This window comes from Siniperca chuatsi, linkage group LG19, assembly GCF_020085105.1.
Source record: "Siniperca chuatsi isolate FFG_IHB_CAS linkage group LG19, ASM2008510v1, whole genome shotgun sequence".
In the NCBI taxonomy this organism is placed as follows: domain Eukaryota; kingdom Metazoa; phylum Chordata; class Actinopteri; order Centrarchiformes; family Sinipercidae; genus Siniperca; species Siniperca chuatsi.
This window is the reverse complement of record NC_058060.1, coordinates 10,506,372-10,527,666: the sequence shown is the minus strand read 5'-3', so window position 1 is coordinate 10,527,666 and position 21,295 is coordinate 10,506,372. Positions and strand designations below refer to the sequence as shown.

Sequence of the window (21,295 nt, the reverse complement as noted above, 5' to 3'; positions counted from 1 at the left end):
GCCCAGTGGCCCAAGGGGCCCTGTGTGATGGCAACTCAAAGGATTCAGTCAAAAGTCCTTCTGGAAAACATCTTTACTTTGAAGATGTCACAACTAAGGGGCCATCATGATTATTTCATGAATTGTGTGTGTCTGGGGTTGCGCTTGGTAGTACAGGTGGAGTTTGAGGCATCTGTGCCCAGGGGTCCATAATCTCCTACTGCATACATGTTTGACATATACCTCCATTATTTAGCTACAAAACGATCTCTTTCCTCTGACATGCCAGGCTGGATTACCAGGGCCCCGGGGCCTGAGCCCCAGATTCACTGTGTCATTTTGTTTGTAGTGATTTAAATAATTCATTTTTTTCCTCCAAATTTTAGAATATGCATCACTACAGCATAGTAACAATTGAAATGTGAATGGCTTCATGACACATCCTGCATTATTACCTCATCCTGGCTCTGACTTGCAGAGGGGCCCTGAGCCAAAATCTGGTTTTAAGCAATTTATTTTTGTGGTGATAATGTCTGTACATGGTACTGTGGCGCTCTGTGGTGCTTTTTGGTGGGATGAGTCTTCCGCTGAAGGTGCTCCTATGCTTGACCAGCACGTCATGGAGCGGGTGGGAGACACTGTCCAAGATGGCGTGTAGTTTGGCCAGCATCCTCCTCTCTGACACCACCGCTGGCCATCCCACCAAAAAGCACCACAACTCCTCCTTTAACTCCTCCCTCTAAGGGTTAGTCTGTATGACCCTAGGTCACTAAACTGAACATTGATCATTACATCTCTGCCATACTTGAATAATTGTGCAATATTTAGTGTTCCTATGTTAGTTTTTCCTATTTATGGATATTGATATTATATACCTCCATTACTGCTGTGCAATATCTTAATAATCTCAATAAGCTACACTTAACTCGACAGTACTTGCACCACTACTTATTACTTAAATTATTACATTGTATTATTATACTATATTATCATCATCAACCGGCAAACCCACTTGGTACCTCACACTTATTTTATCTTGTACTTATACCCACCTGGTACTTAATTTATTTTCTGACCTGTTTTATAGTGTATTGTATTATATTTTTTGCTAGTAGTTTCTCCTGTGTGCACTGACGTAAAGGCGAGCTGCTGTAACAAAGAGTTTCCCTTCGGGGATCAATAAAGTATTTCTGATTCTGATTCTGATAGTATTAAATAAATATGTGGGTTTTTTTAAATACAGAAAAACAGTGAATATACAGCAAACTCGTGGAAGATAGTTTGCTGGGTTTCTGGGAATATTATTCTAATAATGTTATAATATATAACATTATAATGTTGTCATGTGTCGTCTGCAGTGTGCATATTGGGTATTTGGAGATGAGGGTTTTTATACAGTATACACAAAGAGCAGGAGGAGCAGGAGGAGCAGGGGGTCTGTGCCCAAAAGCCCCATGCCCCCATAGTGGGTTAATCCAGCCCAGCTGGCATGGATCTTCCTGTAAAATCTCACATGATTGTATGATTCCATGCAATTTGTTTTACTTCTAAAACTGTTTACTGCCTAAACATGTAGTAAACGCAAGCAATGATTATTGGGAATTGTACTTTTGATGACGCCAAAACCCAGTAAAGAAATAATTGTAAAAACAGTAGTCATTTTCATGTCATTTCATATGAGAACACAGTTGCCTACATTTTATGCCCCTTTAACCTTGATTACTTGTTCTCTAATATTTTCTGACAGCTGATCCAATCCCTCCTGTGTACACTGAAACATTTGTGTTTGATAAAGTAACCATATAAAGGTCACACTCTAAAGTCTGCAAATCAGTACATTAGGTGTTTATTACCATTACGGTTATTGAATGTTGATGGACAGTGGCTTCAGCAACCATCATAGCGCAATACATCTTTTAAGACCCTCTCCACTCAAATTATATCCTTACCTCCTCTTCGATGTTTGACTATTAAGTGTACATAGTGATAACATGGATGCATTAAGATTGCTAATGGAGGAAGAGTTTCTCTGTTTATAAGTTGGGGTGTCTGCATGCAGATATTTGTGACATCATAAAACGTGAAACCAATCATGGTTCAACATGCAAACACTGTATGCATATTACACAAGTGTCAATGTGGAAATTTGAAACTTCCAGCACACAGAAAATTTGGGGTACTTTGGGTGAAAGCAGTTGGAGTGGAGCTTTGGTGGAGTGGCGAGAAATTGTTGTAAATATGTCAGACTGTGCTGTTTTAGGATGCAAAACAGAGCCGGGAGCTTCCATCCACTATTTACCAAGGAATCCTGTGCTGAAACAGAAATGGATGGACTTTATTTATAGACAACGCTTCAGCAGACCTTCAAATGTAGTGGGAATCCGTATTTGCGGCGCACATTTTAGTAACGACTGTTTCGTGAATTTCTTTCAAAGGTCCATGGGTTTTGCCAAAAAGTTTATTCTGAAGCCTGACGCGGTTCCATCCATTTATCCTGGGAACCCAACATGGCTTAAGCATGTAAGTATTTATTTTACTGTCCGAAGTTTACAAAGAAACGCTTTTCTCCGAGCAACTCACTGCCTGAGGTGGGGTGGCTTTTCAAGGTGTTAGCTAACAGCAGCTACCTGGCTGGTGAGGTCAACTACTGTGTATTTAACGCTCGGTGCATAAACCCGCAACTGAACGTTCGTCTCTTTTGATTTAATTGATAATACTTTTATTGCAATAACTTGCTTCTGTCAAGTTATTGTTTTGGAGTGAGCTGTGGACGCACGGGGCTGTCGCTGCATACTTTGGAACCGTAAACTGCAGCAGGAGCGTAAGACGTAGCTCTGACGCAAGCCCGTTGGTTGTGACGTGATACGTATTGAATAACACGCTCCTGCAACAAGTCGTATCTTTGAATAATCCTGAACTTTTTATTTTCTATTGCTATTTTTATTTATTGTTTTATTCTTTCTCTTTTAATGTACCTATGTGATATGTATGATGTGTTTCTTATTTGTCTGGTTGTTTACCCCCGTTATCTTTATGTTGACTTTGCCTGATAAAGTTGTTAAAAAAAAAGCTACAAGGCATATTGAACCGTGAACACACAGACACAATTTGTCTCATCTATTTTTATTGGTCTGGCTGTGCTACGTTAATTATTTGTAAACAGTGTGTGTAGTAGAAGTTTTATATGAAGGCTGCACTGTATTGCTTTCAAAATCAGACATGCTGTGTCTGTTTAAAGTAAAGGTGGGTTGAATAGGTAATCATAGGCTTGGTTTATCCATCCATCCATCCATTTTCTACCGCTTGGTCCCGTTAGGGGTCGCGGGTGACTGGAGCCTATCCCAGTGACTTTGGGCCTTAGGCAGGGTACACCCTGGACAGTGGCCAACTCGTCGCAGGGCTAGGCTTGGTTTAAAAGGTTCAAATTGTTAAAATATCTATTTTGTAGCATCTATGCTTTATGTTTATTACTTGTATTTACTGTACTTTTCCTGTAAAGTTCATGCAAAATTGAACAATATAGTTTTGTTTTTGTCTTTGATGAAGGGGGCTGCATTCTGTTTAAGAAGAGCAGATGCGGCCTGTCAGTGTAACTCAGTGGTCGTGCATGAAGTTGGCCTCCAGTGTAGTCTTCCTGCGAACAGGACCAGGACTGTGGGGACCCAGCTGTCAGAACGAAGACTGATATACAGGAGAAGCCTGGGTGTGTGTCTCTCAAACGACTGATGATTGCTCTCTGTGTAAAAATGCTGTATCACGTTCTTCTATATTGTATACAATCTGTTATTGTGTGTTTGGATCCCAGGTGTCCAGGCAAAGCTGCCCACAACAGATGCTGCTGATGGTAAAGTAAAGACGAGACCAGCAGAACAATCCATCGGAGGGCTAATTTCAACCTCTCAGAAACCTCTGACTGATTGGTCACAGCCTGAAAGTGAAGATGATGACCGATGCGTGACGGTGGTAACTCATCTTTTGTTACAAGTCTCTCTCTCTCATGGAGGAATCAAGTATTGCTGTCACCACAGTACTGCAGAAATGTCGGACAGAGAATGTGTGGTAGACTAATGCCTGCGGTGTCTGCATACTAATTACAATTTAATGTATCTTGCTTAACAAGATACTGCTGCAAAAAAAAAGAGACTTGATCAGTTCATTTAGTGCTTCCGCTCATCTATCTCTGCAGTATACCAGTGGCAACACTGCTTTTAACTGATCTCATTCTAATCAGAAAACATAAGTTTTCTCATTATAACTAGATGCTTTGTCATGATAACAGGAAACATCTCTTGTTGTAGAAACAAAAGACATTAGAATCTTTTTCTTTTCTGTGCTGCTGTATTTTAGGGCAGACAGTGAAATGTAGCTCTTGTAATTAAGTAACATGCATGAGACTGCCGTCATGCAGACACTATGTTGGAGTCAACTTTGTGAAAGAACACTGCGATAGAGCCACTTTGGTCAACTGTAGTAACACGAGATGTTGCATTATTTCTTATGGCATAGCTCGTTCTGTCAGAGGGATTAGGTACTCACTCTGCCCTGCAAACCCTGTTTTACAAACCCCCAATTTTGGGCTTAGGTTTTAACGAAAGATGTCAAAACACATTGAATTAATAGTTCAATTTAATATTTAAGAAATTAAAGTTCCATAGCTTTAAATGGACCTGGAATTCACAAACTAACACTACACCTTCAATGACTAACCTGCACTGACAGATGAGTAACAGTAGGTGATTCATGCAAACACATGAATAGATATCAACAGGTTATTTGTGAAATGCTGTGCCTAACTTACAAGGCATGGGAAATGACTTTAATGAATTAATTTAATTAATTAATTAGTTATTATGTTCTTCAGATTTAGAAATCATTACATAAAAAATGTCCATTAGAACATTTTTGTAGAGTAACGATTGGCCAAAACCTTTGAGTTATTATAGCGTTAATTCAGAGTCAAACATGTTATTTTATTCTTCATGCATGTGTACATTGAACTCTTTGCTGACCTTCATTTGATTTCAAACCTAACCCGATATAATTCAAGGGAGCGGTAATTCCTGTTTTTAACAGTACAATGTAAAGCGGACATATTGGCCAATCTAAACCCATTTCATAGTGCAAATGATTGAAACATCAACATGAATGTAAAGATTTTTAAATTTGGAAACTAGCACTGAGTGGGAGCTGCAAAAAATAGATCACGCAGGATGCTTGAAGATGTAAGACCAGGGGCAGCCATATTTGCACACCTAAATCATCTGTTGATAGACAACAACAACAATCCAGGTGCTGACTTCAGCATAAAACGCAGTAGTTTCTGACAGGAATACAGGCAAAACTCTAAGACCTTCATACTGTGCTGGGGGTGAAACACAGCTTTTCATCCGCGAGTGTCTAATGTGTCTAATCATCTGTCTTTTTAATACAAAACAGTAGAAAACAATCATCATTAATGGTGAATCGACAGTATGGCACCCCATTTTATTTCCAGTGGTCACAGTTCCTCTCACACTCTCCATATTACAGCCATACAAAAACATAACTGTTGCATGTGGTGCACAGGACAAGTGGAGATGACAAAAGCCTGCTGCAAGTGCAAATTTACTGTTTTCTTTAGGAAATGTCTTGAGATTCAGGTCTTTACAATACGTGAATACAGATTGCATCAGTGAGTTCAATTTTTACAAATGTTCTAATAAATAATACATCTATTTTACAGATATAATATGTACATTTTAAAAACTATTTAGCTGTTCCTCTTACAGATCATGTATAATATGTCTTACAAAATATGTTCACTGAGTAGTTTTGCGTAGTGCTCTGGGTGATTCCTTTTAAGGTAAACATTCATTTTTCCTTCTACTCGCTGATCTCCAGTCAGACCTGTGAAGAAGAATAAGAAAAAATATTTATGACTTTCAAGGAAAGCAGGTCCCAGCATGGCAACTGATATCCTACTTGATGAATATAACACATGATACTGAATGTGTTATATTTATATAGAGGGTTGGGCAGTTTGACAGCTTTGAGCTCACCCAGCTTTCGAGCCGTTCTCTCAATCTTCTCCAAGGCAGACTGCACATCTCCTCCCTCTGGAACGAGGACCTCTATCTCTCCCACATGGTAGTCAAAGTCAGCGTGGTCGAGATCTATCTGCACTCCCTCCTCCTCTAAAGTGAACGACCGCCGCACTGTTGTGAACTCTGCAAAGCATACCAGATTCATTTTGCCAAGCCAAGACTCATCCTCCTGTGAGGAGCTCGTCTCTGTCTCTCTGTCCTCACAAACGTCTTTTACGACCTCTTTCACTCTCAGTTGAATTTCAGGCAGACTGGTTATCTCCTTGTAGCGAGTACACAGTGCTGCCGCTTTAGATTGTTCTCCACTCGTCTCGTCTGTCCCGTCGACTGTTGCTGGGCACTTGAGCTCCCAGCATCCTTTACGTTTACGCAGCCACACGTCTCTCAAAGTCAGGTCAAACTTGGGGGTGTCAAAGTACTGGTCAGGAAACTGGCGCTGACCAACACACACTGCTGAGTAAAAGAAGCGGGAGGAAGAGAGATTTCAAAAATGGATAAATAAATATAAAAATATTAACGAGGCTGATACAGATAATTAAACTTCATTATTAACAAGAAACAGATGGCCAAGTGTCACTACAGTTACAGTGCAAACCACAGCTATTAGTGTCATTAAATGTTGTAAAAGTCCTTCAGTGACCATTTGTAAGTTGGTGTGGATCACAACATCAGTTAAGTGCCTCAATTCTAAATTTACCCATGCGTAAATGTGTGGCAGACAAATTAAACACTTACCCCCGATCTCCTCCAGTGTTTTCAGAGTGTCAGCGTTGCATAAAAATTTTCTTTCCACTTCCACACTCATCTGAAATGACATCAACACCAACAACACTATATGATTACAAATCCAGCTAAATTCACTTTAACCTGCTTTCAGACTGATATTAATCTTTATGATAAGTAACCGGATAGGCAGGTACAAGTTTTGTACAAGGCTTACATTTTTTTCAGGAGTAAATAGGCATTGGCCATATTATGGGGAAAAAAAGTTATTTTGTTATTTTTTTTTAGAAACACCTTACAAAGTTTTCCACCAAAACTTTTAGCAATAACAGGGATCACTTATTTTAACATCGAGTCAATATAACAACATCAAGTCAAAAGTTAAAAGCTCTTTTATAGACATTTTAAAAATGTATTATACATTAACCAATGGTGGAAATGAACTAAATACATTTACTCAAGTATTGTGCAATAAGTAGTTTTGAGGTACTTGTAATTTACTTGAGTACATCTTTTTTTTTTTTAAATATTGTACTGTTTTACTCCACTAGATATATTTAACAGCTTTAGTAACTACTCTGCAGATTAAGATATTGCATACAAAATATAAAATATAATGCATTATTATATATGAAACTACCAAAAAAGTATATAAATTATTTAAAATTCCCTTTACTTCAACCTGCTACATTAAATGCAGCTTACACAGTAATGCACCAGTAATAATAATCCTACAATACTACAACAACGTCATCATAATAATGTATTAATATTACAATAATAATATAACCTCCTTCTGTACTTAAGTAAAATTTTGAATGCATGACTTTTACTTGTAATAGAGTACTTTCATATTGTATTATTACTTAAGTAAAAGATGCGCTTAAGTCTCCACCACTGCATTTAACCTCAGGGTTCTCACATTTTTAGCTTGCTTGGTTTTGCGTTGTGTACATTTCATAGTTATTCTGTTTCGTCTCATTTTATTTTCAAGCGCCATTGTAAACTGTCAGTAAATGCTCAAAACTGAATTGTTATTGTTGTACCAACTATATTTCTATAGAGTAATACAGCAGTAGCTCCCGTGGCCGCACCTGTCATTACAATCAGGCTCATTCAGCCCCCAAGCTGCTGCGCAGTCATACATGAACTACAAGTCAAAATCAGCTAACTGAACTACAGAGTTTTAAAAATCCCCACAGACGTAGCGAACTGCATTCTCACACACCTTCACAAGTCAAGTCGTTAAATCCAAATAATTCGGCATCAAAAATTGAGCGACGGATCAACCCGAGCAGCCCCTACACGTCAGCTAACTTTATTTTGCACAGGCGCAATTAGAGACACCTATCAGGGTATTCAGGAACATCATTCCCTGTCCCAGTAACGCAGGGGCATACAGGCGGTGCAGTTTTAATCCCCTCTGCTTCATAAATATTTATTCCACATACTCGACTGTTGATATGCGCCACACCTATCATTTGATTGAAAACAAGTCATAATTCGTGCGGGTGGTGCTGAGTAGAGCCTTCGCGGTCATATCTCTATTATTCAGCCTTAATTAACTCGTCACACTCTTTGTGACAATCCGAGTTGGCAGAATGGGGACTCATTTTTTATTCACCTTGAATGTGAAAACGAGGAAGGGTTTCGTATTAACGGGGATTACATGTAATCTAGGCATCGACATACTTTTTTGGAAAATTATCTATCACGCATTTTTTCCCCCTCGTCTTATCTTTATTGCTCAATAAGTAATCGCTGTTTCAACATACATTAATAATCTCTATATCTGCGGGGTTACATAAGGGATTTGATAGCCCTGTCTGTCCCTTCTGAATGTCAGCAATCAGCCTTGGGGGGAGCTGTGGTGTGTTTACTAGAGGGAAGAGGGGAAGGAGAGAGGGATAGGGCGAATGAAGGGAGGGGGAGAACAGGAGAGAGGGGAGAGAGAGAGAGAGAGAGAGACGGGGAGGGCAGGCAAGAAAACTTTTCACTTCTGAGGAGCCACAGAGGAAGCGTGTGTGTGTGTGCGTGCTGGAGCGGCGACCATGCAGGTAAAAACGCATTAGCTAATTGCTCTGAACTTAATTAAACGTCATTCGCGATCGGTTAATTGTGCTGATATGAACGGGGAGAGTGGCCTGCGACTGATAGAAGATCGAGTAAACGACGGATTGTGCCTCATACTAATCCGATCCATTATAGAAATCCAACATTAAATCCCAAACTTTTTCTGCCTCTCGTCTCTTTCGCCTGCTCTCCCTACACCACCCCCATCGTCGAGGCGACCGCGGCGCACGTACTCCGCTTCAAGTAGCTTTTTAGCGTTTAATTCTTTCGCCAATTACGGCTTGAAGCTTTTAAAATGATAGGTTAAATGGCCATGTGTTGCACCGTAAGTATTTAAGGTATGGATTTGAGCGCTAGGACGCGTCAAAACGGAGTCTGCTGGGCGGCGAGGGAGGAGGGGGTGCGAGTGTTTTCTAACACATCTGTAAACGGAGCCCACGTTCATTAATTAAATGGCTTTAGTCCGGCTAGGCCTCAATTTGCGCTGTTGAGCAGCAGGCGGCGGGCGGTGCAACACTAGATGCCCGATTGGCAGCCCACAATCAGAGGGGTAAGGAAATGACTCGAGGCCGAGGTTTTTGATCTAAAGGCTAGTGAGTGTGTTTTCTATCCTGGGTGAACTCAGTCGGCGTATTGAAGCTGCAGTTCCCACCTGGACCAGGCAGAGTTTGTAGGGAGTGGAGACTAGCCAGTTGGAGACAGTTTGAGGAGCGGTTAATTATCTCTGCCTGCTAACAGGCTAGCTAGCAAAGTGACACGACTGTTATTAGCTCAACCCCTTTTTGTTTATTAATTTAGTGGACCGTCCAGCCGTAACTGAGAGCTAGCAACGAGATTATGCTGACGCCCTGTCTTTTGCAGTTTAAGAGAAGTGACTGGTTATCACTGCAGGATTATTTTCAGTAAACTAACAGCTAACCAGCATTTCCAGAAACACGACTATAATGCGACGTTACGGGGGGCTTCTCAACCTAGCTTGCTAGCTAATTGATTCATCTCTGGTCGGCATAGCTAATTAGACTGTCCATTAATTAGCTAACTATGAGTAGAGATACGTCAATCTAGGTATATCTTGGCTTTTAATTATGGAACTCGTGATAAGCTTTTAAATATGATATACTCTGCAGATACAGACTTGTCGAAATATTATCTGGTCGTATAACCCTGCTAGCTTGCTAATTGACATGACGAGGAAGTGAGGATTGTAGCTGTGTTGGTATTTCTCCTCATGGGCATAAATTGCTGTCTTGGTTGCATCTTGGATTATGAATGTTTACAGCTGTGTGCTAATATCCGGACTAGCGGTCTATTTTGATTTATTTAAAACATGAGAGTAAGAGTAATTTTATCGTGCGTGTCGAGCAAATGCAGTATGATCTCGGATCGTATTTAATATATTGGCCACATGTTCCTTTTTATATTGGTCAAAACTGGGACGGAATTAGTGGTTCGAGATACAATATACTCATTGTAAATTGTCTAGCAGTGCATGTTATGATTTGCATGAGTGTTACTCCAGTATTTCAGAATTTAATACATTTCATGTGCACAGTTTTTTTTTTTTTGAAAGTTAGATTGAATGCAAAGAGGTATGAAACAATGGATCTTTTATCTAGAACCCACTTGAAGTTTACAACAGTGCAGTGTAAAACCTACTGAAAGCATTAGATGGATACTAATTTACATTACAAAGGTGTCATTTAAACAATTGCATTATTGTGTAATTTGATACAGCCATTGCAGACAAAATGATGGGAACGTCCCTGCAAAACGTGGTTAATGTTGAAAAGAAGTCAGGAATAAAACCTCAAAGACCTGTAAGAATGAGATACTGATTTAGGATTAGTTTTACTGTTAAAAGGACACAACATGCCTATTGAGGAGTACGGTAAATGACTTAGTAGTAGTAGTAGTGCGTAACCAATAAGTAACAGTATACTTTTCTATTGGTGGATTCAGCTCCCCTCTTAATTCTTGGTCACATGAAATCCCTTCCACGAAATTACTTCCTCACATTTTTCTTTCTTTCTATTCTCTATGAAATACTTTATACAGCATTTGTGATAAATAATAACAACTCCAGAAAAGGTAGGATTCTCTAACATCCATTTTTTTTGTTTTGTTAGGAGGAGTCTGGAGAGACAGTGAGCAGTGAAAGCAATGGGGTGGCAAAGTGGCTATGCCCTCTGTGCCAAAAAGGACAAACAGACAGATCCTCCCTGTCTTCACATCTCACTGAGCAACACAGCGTGCTTCCATCTTGTGTCGACAGACTGCTGGACATTGTAAGTATGGCTGGGCAGTATGGCCAAAATATATCATAAGATTGTCAATGTCATAATCTCTTTCTGAGTTCACATTGTTTTTTTCCCCCCCACACAGGTTATACTCCCTGAAGGGCAGAACTTGATTACTTAGGGTAGTACATCAATTATGTGCACCATTGTTTAATGAGCCCACTTGTTGCTGGCTGATTATACAGCAGTTGAACAAAATATCAAACGCCTTGCAATGCTGTAGCTCTGCTATAAATACAAAGTTTTTTTTTTTTTTTTTTTCTTTTGACTCTAAGATGTTGGTTCAACTTGATCATTATTTTTGGGTCAGTCAAGGTGAAAAATGCCTGAAAATTGATGCCTGAACTGCTGGGACATCTGTAACAAACAGTGCAAAATTATGTGGCAACTTTGCATTAAGTAATAATAATAATAATAATAATAATAATAATAATAAAAGGATCCTTTAGATTGATAGGGCCTAACTTTAATAATCCCTGGTTTGGTCAGCTATGCAAAATAAAAAATACAAAAAGAAACAAGTACGACAGGTTACAGGTATGCATTTGGAAGTTTTATTAAACTTTAAAAAAAAAAGTTTATCCTTCCATGTTTCCACATGTCATTACTCGGTAATAACATAGGTAAGTGCTCATCAAAATTCATGTTTTATTCATTATTTAACAAAATACAAAAGAATTCTATCTAAACATAAATGACCTAATACCTTTCTTAATACAATTCTTATTCTAAGAACCTCAGCTTAAAGTAATATTTATTGGATAAGATTGTTTGTTTACACACAATCAGGGAAATTATACACTTATTTCTGCATAATTTGTTAATGCATTAGTAATTAGTAGTTTGAATTGTGACTAAGGGTGGTATTTTGTGTATTCATGACTTGTTTGTTCAAATTCACTTTTGGCAGTCAGCACCATAGTGTTAGTGTTCCTTATTTTGAACATGTACTGAACATGTAATTTGCTGAGTAGACATCACATTTGAAAAAAATACCTCAATGAACACACTATTTGTAATGGGTCCATGACAATTTAGTATGTAAAGTGTTAAGAAATGGAGGGAATATTATTGGTGGATGAATTGATCAAAGACAACTTAATTTATGCCTTTCAGAGTAATTTGCAAATTAAAGGCTAGCCAGGGTTGCTATGTGTAATGTAACCACACATCAATGTGTCACGCCCAAATGCTGTGCTGCTCAAAAGCGATATAGCATTCAGCTCATCTGAAAGGAGCTGTTGCAGAGTAAAGTTTGCTATGGGAATTTTGCTGACTCTCTCCTTTCATTTTTTTTTAACAGGCTGTTCTGAAACAGGGTGCCAGTGGAGGAGAAGAGGACAAAGGTGCTCAAAAGTCTTCAGGTAAGTGTGAAAAACTCTTTTGAAAAAATTATTTAAATCATGAAAAGAAAATTGAACACTGTAATAACACATACTTGTTTTTCTTTGTTCTTATAATAACAGGTGTGTAATTACTGAATTTTCTTCAGCCGGCCAAACCTAATTTACTTAAATGGATTAGTATAATGTGGATCTTTTTGTGGTGCTAAAATGGTGGTGCACATATTTGAAAACTGTAATGGAAAAACTGTGAAAGTTTTGAAGCAGAATCAAAGAAATGCATTTACAGTGGAAAATTGCCCCTAATGTGGGTTGGGTGGGTAAAAAGGTTGATATTGGCTGATAAACTGTTACATTCAGTATGCTAATGTATACTTCTGTTATCAGTTAGTACTCCATTTACTAGAACATAAAAGTTAAACGTATGTATTTATTTTTATCAGATCCTGAATCTTCACATCTGAAGCACGCTGAAGACGTCAGTTCAGACCCCTGCCAATCTAGTGAGAGTTCAGACGCTACCCAGACGCCTGGAGACAAAGAGATGGAGGAAGAGAGAATAATGGAACAGGAGGGAGTTGAAGCTGAGCCAGAAGAGGAGGGAAATCAACTCACAGCAGCCAAACAGCAAAATGCAACTGAAAACACAGAAGTCCCAGACGCTAGTGAAAAGTCAGTTGGTAAAAATGGTGTGCCAGCTGAAAATAATACCCGGTCGTTCAAATGCAATGCCTGCCTGGAAACCTTTCCCAGCAGAACTGCCTTGAGCGTTCATTACAACTCTGCATCCCACATTCAGAGGATGACAACAGGCTTTGCAAAACAAGTTGGGGAAAATGATCCCCAAACACTCTCAGTTCCTGTCCTGTCTCGGCCATATATATCAAACAAACCCTACCAGTGTGCTATATGTCGAGTCTCTTACAATCATGCCATCACCCTTGAGAGCCATATGAAATCTGTCTTGCACCAGTCCCGCAGCAGAAATGCTGGAATTGTTGCACATGCTGCAAACGCAGTTGCTACTGCTAGTTTGGGAGGTAGCACCACCAGTGCTCCAAACGCTATAGTGACCACATCTGGAAGTGGAACCAGTCAGTTAGTTACCACCACCAACTCTGCTGCTCCTGGGACATTGATGGTGACTACTACAAAAGACGGAGAGCAGATTCAAACTTCACAAGTGGCTCCCTCCCTCCTTACCTCCCCAGTGGCCTCAGCTCAGGCGGTCTCAGCCTTTCTCACCCTTCTCACATCTAGTCCCAGCACCCTCTCACACTCCCTCCTCCCCTCTCTATTCGCGGCTGGTGCTGCTCCTGGTGCCGCCGTACCTCAGCTCGTGCCTCAGCCTCAAATGGTCATGCCCTTGATCTTGAATGGGCTCCAAGCCCAAACCCAGCAGCACCAAGAGAACCAGCAAGGCCAGCTCCTTACCCAGTGTGTGCCATTCGTAGGTCTCAGCCCATCCCAGCAAGCCCTCCTAACCCAAAGACTTAACAGCTTACAGAACCAGTGGCCCTCTGCAGGAGTCCCAACAAACATACAGCCCTGCCTGGAGGAGCAAAAACAGACTATAAAGTGTGAGAGAGAACAAGAAAGGCAGAACAGTGATGAGACAGTTGAAGAGAAGGTCTCAGATCAGATCAAGGACAGGAATAACTGGACTACAGAGAAACTTAAGGAAGAGGACAGTAAAGAATTTGCACAGTGTCCTAATATAGAAAGCGAAGTGAAGGTTGAGAATAACGAAGACAATGGGAAGGCACACAGAGATAGCACAACAGATGGAGACAGCTCGACTGATCAGTTGGACCTGGAAGGTGATAAAGCAGCTAGCCTCAATCTCTCCCCAGCAGGCACAGAGAAGAGCCTCCGCAATAAGAACCTCTCGCCTCCTGCATCTGTGCCCAGCAATTCAAGCCTCAGTCCTTTAAATTTAAACCTTACACTTAGCCCTGATTCTACTCCTCAAAAATCGCAATCGGGCACTAGCCCTTGTGGCTCTCTTGGCACCCCAAAATTCAGCCCGACTACAAATGCCTTAACTAACAACCAAACTCGACCCCATTGTAATACAATGGGATCCATTTATCCAGACCTTCCAGTGCTGTCAGAGTTCCAGTCGGAGGTTCTCTGGGCGTTCTTTGAGTCACGTAGTGAGGCTGATGCTGCAAGTCCTCCCCATGAGGACTGTGAGGCACTAGGCAGAGAGGTAGGGCTTTCTGAGGAAGAGGTACGTAGATGGTTGAGCCAAGCACGACATGCAAAACAGAGGCGAAGGGCGACAGAGTTAGAACACCTGCAAGGCATGGCAGGATTTACAAAGCATGCCCAAAGTTCTGACAATGACTATGACGACGAAGAAAGCTCACTGATTATAGCAGAAGGTGAGGATGACGCTGAAGCGTCAGGTAGTCAGGCAATAGATTTGTCTAATACAAGAGGGAAACGCAGACAGAGAGATTTGGGAAGGGAGGGTCAGGGAGATTCCTGTCTCACTTCTGACTCAGAAAATGAGGTATACACCTCTGTCATTGTGTCTGATGAGGAAAGTCAGAATGAGTCTTTGAGGGAGGGTCCTGAGAGCCCTGCTAAAGATGAAGCACAGTGGGAGGTCCATGGTGACAAGGGGTCAGTTGGAGGAAAGGTCTTGCGCTCCACAACTGTGTTTCTCTCTGATGCAGAGGATGAGTATGAAGATGAGGAGGGTGGAGGGGGTCAAAGGGCCAAGAGGAAAAAACGAAAGGGGGAGTTTGAGCGCGATGAGGTGGAGGTGAAGAAGGAGAGACAGGACCCAGATGTGGATCTAGAGTTGGAGGCCCAAGGGGACCCTCCAAGTTCACTGTCCCATGCTATGGACTACCATGAGATTCCAGCCGGTGCTCTCCACTCACTTCCCCTGTCCCTTGCTCCCTTTTCCACTCAGTTCCTCAGCCCCTATGTCCTCTCTCTTACTCCTTCACTGGTTGGAGATGGAAGCAAGGTACCTGTCTTTCCTAACCCACCAACTATCACGCGCTTCTCCAGCTCTCTTCTCTCACAGTCTCTCTCCTCCCTCAACCAAACTTCTCACTACCTGTCCAATGGTGGTGATTGTGAGTCCGCTCTGGATCTCAGCATGGGGAAAAACAACTCAAAATCTGCTTCTTCTTCCTCATCATCTTTGGCTGATAAAATTGCAGCACAGAAGGGACAGTTGCTGGATGGGCTTGGCCTGAGGCCCACATCCAAAGGTCTGGTAGTCGTCCAGGTGAAGCCTGAATCTGTTACTGCCATGCCCTCTTCCAACAGCAGTATGAGTCTGGTCAACTGCAATAACATGACAAAGTCTAGTATTTACATGAGGGCAGCAGAGAAAATGAATGCCACGCTACTGGAAAGGGAACGAGAAAAGGAAAGAGAGAAGGAAAAGGAAAGGGAGCAGCAGCAGAGGAAGTCCAAAGGAAAAAGGTATCGGGATATGCGGCGTTCCAGGACCATCATACAAGCTGAACAACTTGACATTCTGTATGGCTGCTATTTCAAAGACCCAAATCCTGGGAAACATGAGTTTGAACAGATTTCAGAGTGGGTCCACCTTCCTAAGAAGGTTGTGCAGATTTGGTTCCAGAACATGAGGGCGAGGGAACGGAAGGGTGAGGTCAGATTCATCAGTGACGGGACTCTGGCAGCGGTTGGCAAACCTCTCATCAAATTTACCTGGCCTCTTTCCAAACCCATATTCTCCAACAAAACTGCTCCAAATAATACTGGGTGCATCACAACTACTCCAATTGTGCGAACCCTCATGAAGACCGAGAGAGAGCCTGTAAAGGAGCTGGGTAAACCTGCTGTTCTGAAAAAAATAACCCCAGTTCCTATCAAGCCCAAGGAGGTTGTTTCCTCTACCACAGTTTGTCCTGTGAGCAGCAGTGCTTCTGCTGTGCCAAAGACCAAGCTCGAGACCACCAGCAACGTCACTATGGTCAAAGTTGCACCCAAAGTCAACACCCCTGTACTTTTAGCACCACCCAAGGATCCAATCCCCATTGCCCCACGACCGGCCCAGAAACGAAAGCTAGAAGAGGAGAGCGAGGAAGAGAAGACGGATGAGGAGAAAGACAATGAAAATGAGATGGGTCCTGGACCAGGAACCACTAACCGCATGGTGCCCAAGCTGCCCACAACTCCCATCAACAACAGGCCTCCTGCCACAACAGTGGTGCCACAAAAACAGAATGGGCTCAACTACTGGACCCCCAAAGTCCCCATTAAGATCAACACTCTATCAAGAGAACAACTGGCTCTTCCCACACACACGCCTCCTCGTACCATCCCCCTCCTCCCACCCCCAGCATTGCGCCAGTCAGCCCAAATACCCCCAGCTCTGCCAAAGTGGCCAGCCCCTCCACCCCGGTAGTAGCTAAATCTAGCCCGACTGAAAGCAGCTTTCTGCCCCACTCATCCAGCCGTAGGCCACGCACACACTTGTCCTGCCTACAACTGTCCATTCTGCAGTCCTGTTACGAGACCTGTGCCCACCCTAACGCCATGGAGTGTGAGGCAATCGGCACCGAGCTCAACCTGCCATTAAAGGTGGTGCAGATCTGGTTCCAAAACACCAGAGCCAAGGAGAAGCGCTGGAGGCTGCAGCAAGAGAAAATGGTAAGCTGGCAAGTAGACTTACTCTACAGTATTTTTTTAAGTCATTGGTACAAAATCACATTATTGTATATACAGTAAGAAAGACTAACTAAATTCACAGCAGGGTAGGTCACTGAGAAGAGGAAACTTTATTTTTTTGTTGGCATCACATTGCTGCTTTGCACTTTTTATTATAGGGCTGGGCAATAATTTATTATATATTGACTTTAAATGGAATCGTATTGCGGTGAACTTAATGTTATTTTATTAATGTTATGTTATTTTACAAAATGTAAGTTAAAGGAATGATTTTAAGCAAATTGTAATTAAAAATTATTTAAGTTTTTCTTGTACACATTTTGAAGAGTTTTTTTCCTGGTGCAATACAAAGCAGTGGAGCATGGTTAATTATTTTAAGCAATTTTGTATATATTTTCCATATTGTGATTAAAAATCTCTGCCAGAAAAATATTCTTATTCATACTGTAAAATTGATTTAGACTATAGTGGCCCGCACTGCTCTATTCAATTCATTCTTTTTCCTCTGAAGGCTAAATTTGTCTGAGCCACAATACACTACAGTTGACATTCAGCATTTTTACCATAGTTTGTGGTATTAATATAACAATAGTATATAGTATTAGTATAGATTGTTTTTCAAGAATTGCTCAAGAACACATTTTGCTGTCTATAAAAACAAATATAATCAAAAGATAGAATTGCTAAATTGTGCACATAGCAATTGTTATATAGAGGGCTTGAATATTAGTCAGATGGTTCAGTCAAGCCTATAACAAAATTTAGACTTTAAATGATATGACATTAAACGACATTCTCCCTTACTGGTCCTGTCTATCCACCCCACCTTCCCATTCCCAGTCTCCTCTGTCAGGTGGGAAGGTGGACATGAGCTCAGGAAGCTACCTGCAGTACAACGCTCTGAAAGCCAATCGTCCCATCCTGCCCAAACCTGTTCAGCTGACAATTACTGAACCTCCATCTTCCCCAATGGCTGGCCAGCCAGTGCCAAAGGAGAACCTGACAGGCCGCTGTGATGCCTGCAACATCTCCTTTGAATCCCGGGCTGCAGCGAGGGCCCACGTCTTCTCCCCACGTCATCTGGCAACCCTGAGAACCACTAACTTTGGCCAGCCGACAACGCTCGTCAACAAGAATGGTAACGGCGGACCTGGCAGCGTTGTGCCGGGCTCACAGGTCCCTCATTCCACTCCGTTAACCAGTTCTGGTGCTGGTTCTGGAGGGGAAATCTTTGAGTCGCCTCTACCGACGGCCACCAGCAACAGTTAAAGACTCAGATCAGGATTGGTCTGCACACTGACTATTCTTGGACCCATTTGGGCTCCTCAGATTTTAATAAACAAATTTGAGCACTAATCCTCAAAAGCTAATATTCTTTAGTTTTTGGAGTTGGCTCCCCCTGCAACCCCTATCCCTCACTCAACCTTCACTGACTCTAAATCCGTTAATCTATAGAGTTCACCTGGATTCCAATGCAACAGCAGACTATTTCCATGCTGCTTCACACTTTATCAGTTGCTGTTTGATAAGTGATGAACACATCTTAAGTCTCCCTCAATTCTCACACACTTTATCCAAACATTTTTGGTCCTAAACCTGTGGTTATATATTACCTTACCTAAATGACCTTCCTATAGTTTGTAAAGGCACTCAATTTTCCATGCTTGAACTGTCCTACCCTAAAGACTGATGCAAAAGTGTTTCCTCTTTGGAAGGGGCCATTTGACGGTAGGCCCGGAAACACTTTTTGGGATAATAACATGAAATACTCACATTAATAACTCCCAGTTTGCTCCTGTGGAATTGTTTTTCTCATGTCTACTTTCACTTCTAGGGCAAAGACTGCTTGGATATAATATGACTGGACTGAACCATTGGGAGAGGAAGAACTGGTATTGACTGTCACCTTTTTATTTGCTACAGGAGTGTGATCTGAAGAGTGTTGTGTCCACTCATTTGGGATATTAAAAGAGGTACTTTAGAGAGAACAGGGCTGTTGAATTGTCCCCATGTACATGTTCATAGTTTTCACGACAATCCAAATAGACAGGGCAAAAAGAGAGGCTGAGGAAAGTAGAATCTTGGCATACCGCACTTTGACACATTTTACATTGTTTTTGAAATGTTTTTAAGCATTCTAATGCAAGTGTCTTTTTATGGAAAGATACATTAACGCATGTTGGATGCCTTAATATAAATCACGTGAAATAAATTGTTTTTTGCTAGTCTAATGAAATATGCTTTAGGTGTGAGCATAATATTGTGCAAGAAGCAGACCTGAGTATATAAATGAAGAAGAGCTCTGTTCCAAAATGCTTTTATATCCATCTTTGGGGGAAATATCTGAATGTCATATTCTGTATCTAGAACATAGTAAATCCTGCCTGTAAAGTTGTCAGCATTCTCTTGGCCAAGGACTATAATTATCAGCTATCTTGTTTTTACAACACATTTCTTTGATCCTGTGGATTTCCCTTTCCCTCCAAATGGTGTATATCTCATTTTGAAATGCAGCTCTTCAAACCTGTTGGGGGGGGGGATAAATGTTCTCACCAACTGTGGGTGTGTTAGAAATATGACAGCCTTAAGAAGAAACCCCACCAGGCATATATATTCAAACCCAGGTGATCCTTGTGTAATATTAGTGAATTAATTTCATCCTCACCTGGCACAGAGGGTCAGACAGATTTCGTAAATTTACGGTTTTCTTTGCCATGAATACTGTGCATAAGACAAGAAAGTTAAGTACTCGTTTTATTTACTTAAATATTTATACAAATGACAATAGAAGCAATTTAAAAACTGGTGGAACAGATTTTTATTTAGGTCAAAAGCCAAGCCTCTAGAAAAATTAAGACAATAGGGCTTGAAATGGACTGTTTTCCGTACTTTCTTTTCCCCCCTCGTTTTGTTCAGTTTTGATACAGAGTTACTAATTCTGGTAATGTACGTGCTGTGAAATGAGATCTCATATCTGGAAACCATGACAAGGGAGAAAGTTGGGTATTACTAGTATCCTTAAGGGACTAATGGATACTCAAATCTAGGAAGCAAATTGGGAAACATTAAATGTGTTGACTGAGAGCTAATAAGATGGTGCTGTGTTGAAGGACACATAACATACTAAAGATGTTTTCCTTCAATTTAAGTTGTATATTAATGTTACTATTGATAGTTTTAACAAAATGCAAAACTAAAACATGAACTTTTGTAAAGAAATATATTAAAAATAACTGATATTCCAAAGTAATCCTCCCTTTGCTTTCTGTCATTCAAAAACCAAAAAGCAATCTTGAGGTCGACAGAGAGCAGGAGAGGTGTTCGTAAATGCAAACTGTAAAGGACATCCCACGGCTTGACGCTTGCACTAGTCCACAATTTTTGCACAAGCTACAGACATTTCAAATGAACACAGCCATTAACACAACATTAAGAGTCACTTGGTGTGGTTTTTGAAACAAGGAGAGTAACTGTCCTTTCATGAGTAATAATTTGTACTCCTGTTGGAAATTGTATCTTGTGTGTAAAGCAAGGACTGGAGTGCTTTAACTTCAAGACTGGGATTACACACGCACACACACAGACACGGTGTTGCACTGTCCAAACTAGATAGGTTTTTATGGAGATCTGCTTTTTATTCCCTTATGTTTCATTGTCACTTTGATTATCACTATTGTTATAACTGTACTACTACTTATACGATTTATCATTACTACTCATCACTGTTTTTGATTATTATTATTGATCCATAATGGTTTTAAATGCCACATCTGCTCAAAAACAGTATGGTATTCCTATGAATATTGAACAATAATAGTGGCAGTGTTGTTAAGAATTGTTAGATTTTTGATTAAGCTTATTTTTTCCTCCTCACTTGTACCTGCCTTTTTGTGTTTGGTCTCCATTATGCTTTCTTTGATATACAGAAAAACAAATAAAATCAGTTGAACAACAAAGCATATCTGTCTAATTGCAGTGCCAATGGGGCATTTGTTTCTTCTTTTTTGTGTGTGTGACAGGGGTTTAAATTCCTCATATATATATACGCTATAATCTGAGGTTTTACCTGAGTGGCATATTTAAATAAAGGTCACTGACGTCACACTGGGGGAGACAATTTATATGATACACTCAA

At 40.8% G+C, this 21,295-nt stretch overlaps 2 protein-coding genes across 9 annotated transcripts; one reads left to right on the top strand and one right to left on the bottom strand.

Annotated features, from left to right (window-relative positions):
* Positions 1-2,227: 2,227 nt before the first annotated feature.
* On the top strand, positions 2,228-21,116 carry zfhx2 (zinc finger homeobox 2). 6 transcript variants are annotated; one of them, XM_044177341.1, is made up of 8 exons: positions 2,228-2,499; positions 3,526-3,682; positions 3,785-3,942; positions 10,985-11,143; positions 12,459-12,519; positions 12,942-17,142; positions 18,001-18,888; positions 18,995-21,116. In XM_044177341.1, the coding sequence occupies exons 1-6, from the start codon at positions 2,308-2,310 to the stop codon at positions 16,895-16,897; spliced, it is 4,683 nt and encodes a 1,560-aa protein (XP_044033276.1). In that variant the 5' UTR covers positions 2,228-2,307; the 3' UTR covers positions 16,898-17,142; positions 18,001-18,888; positions 18,995-21,116. The 6 variants fall into 6 exon arrangements, with proteins under 6 accessions (XP_044033276.1, XP_044033275.1, XP_044033277.1 ...); XM_044177340.1 differs by having other exon boundaries at positions 18,001-21,116; XM_044177342.1 differs by lacking the exon at positions 2,228-2,499 and adding an exon at positions 3,184-3,222 and having other exon boundaries at positions 18,001-21,116.
* thtpa (thiamine triphosphatase) lies at positions 5,432-8,165 on the bottom strand. 3 transcript variants are annotated; one of them, XM_044177355.1, is made up of 4 exons: positions 8,014-8,165; positions 6,798-6,867; positions 6,018-6,512; positions 5,432-5,865 (listed from the first exon to the last, which is right to left on the bottom strand). In XM_044177355.1, the coding sequence occupies exons 2-4, from the start codon at positions 6,865-6,867 to the stop codon at positions 5,765-5,767; spliced, it is 666 nt and encodes a 221-aa protein (XP_044033290.1). In that variant the 5' UTR covers positions 8,014-8,165; the 3' UTR covers positions 5,432-5,764. The 3 variants fall into 3 exon arrangements, with proteins under 3 accessions (XP_044033290.1, XP_044033289.1, XP_044033288.1); XM_044177354.1 differs by having other exon boundaries at positions 6,018-6,515; positions 8,014-8,162; XM_044177353.1 differs by lacking the exon at positions 8,014-8,165 and having other exon boundaries at positions 6,018-6,515; positions 6,798-6,879.
* Positions 21,117-21,295: the final 179 nt, after the last annotated feature.

Excerpts from the sequence above, each read along its gene's own strand:
- zfhx2 (XM_044177341.1), top strand. The coding sequence starts at position 2,308 with ATGGACTTTATTTATAGACAACGCTTCAGCAGACCTTCAAATGTAGTG. Across the intron at positions 11,144-12,458 it reads TCGACAGACTGCTGGACATT|GCTGTTCTGAAACAGGGTGC; the intron begins GTAAGTATGGCT and ends TTTTTTTAACAG. Across the intron at positions 12,520-12,941 it reads AGGTGCTCAAAAGTCTTCAG|ATCCTGAATCTTCACATCTG; the intron begins GTAAGTGTGAAA and ends TATTTTTATCAG.
- thtpa (XM_044177353.1), bottom strand. The coding sequence starts at position 6,879 with ATGTCATTTCAGATGAGTGTGGAAGTGGAAAGAAAATTTTTATGCAAC. Across the intron at positions 6,516-6,797 it reads AACACTGGAGGAGATCGGGG|CAGTGTGTGTTGGTCAGCGC; the intron begins GTAAGTGTTTAA and ends TCTTTTACTCAG. Across the intron at positions 5,866-6,017 it reads GAGAACGGCTCGAAAGCTGG|GTCTGACTGGAGATCAGCGA; the intron begins GTGAGCTCAAAG and ends TCTTCTTCACAG.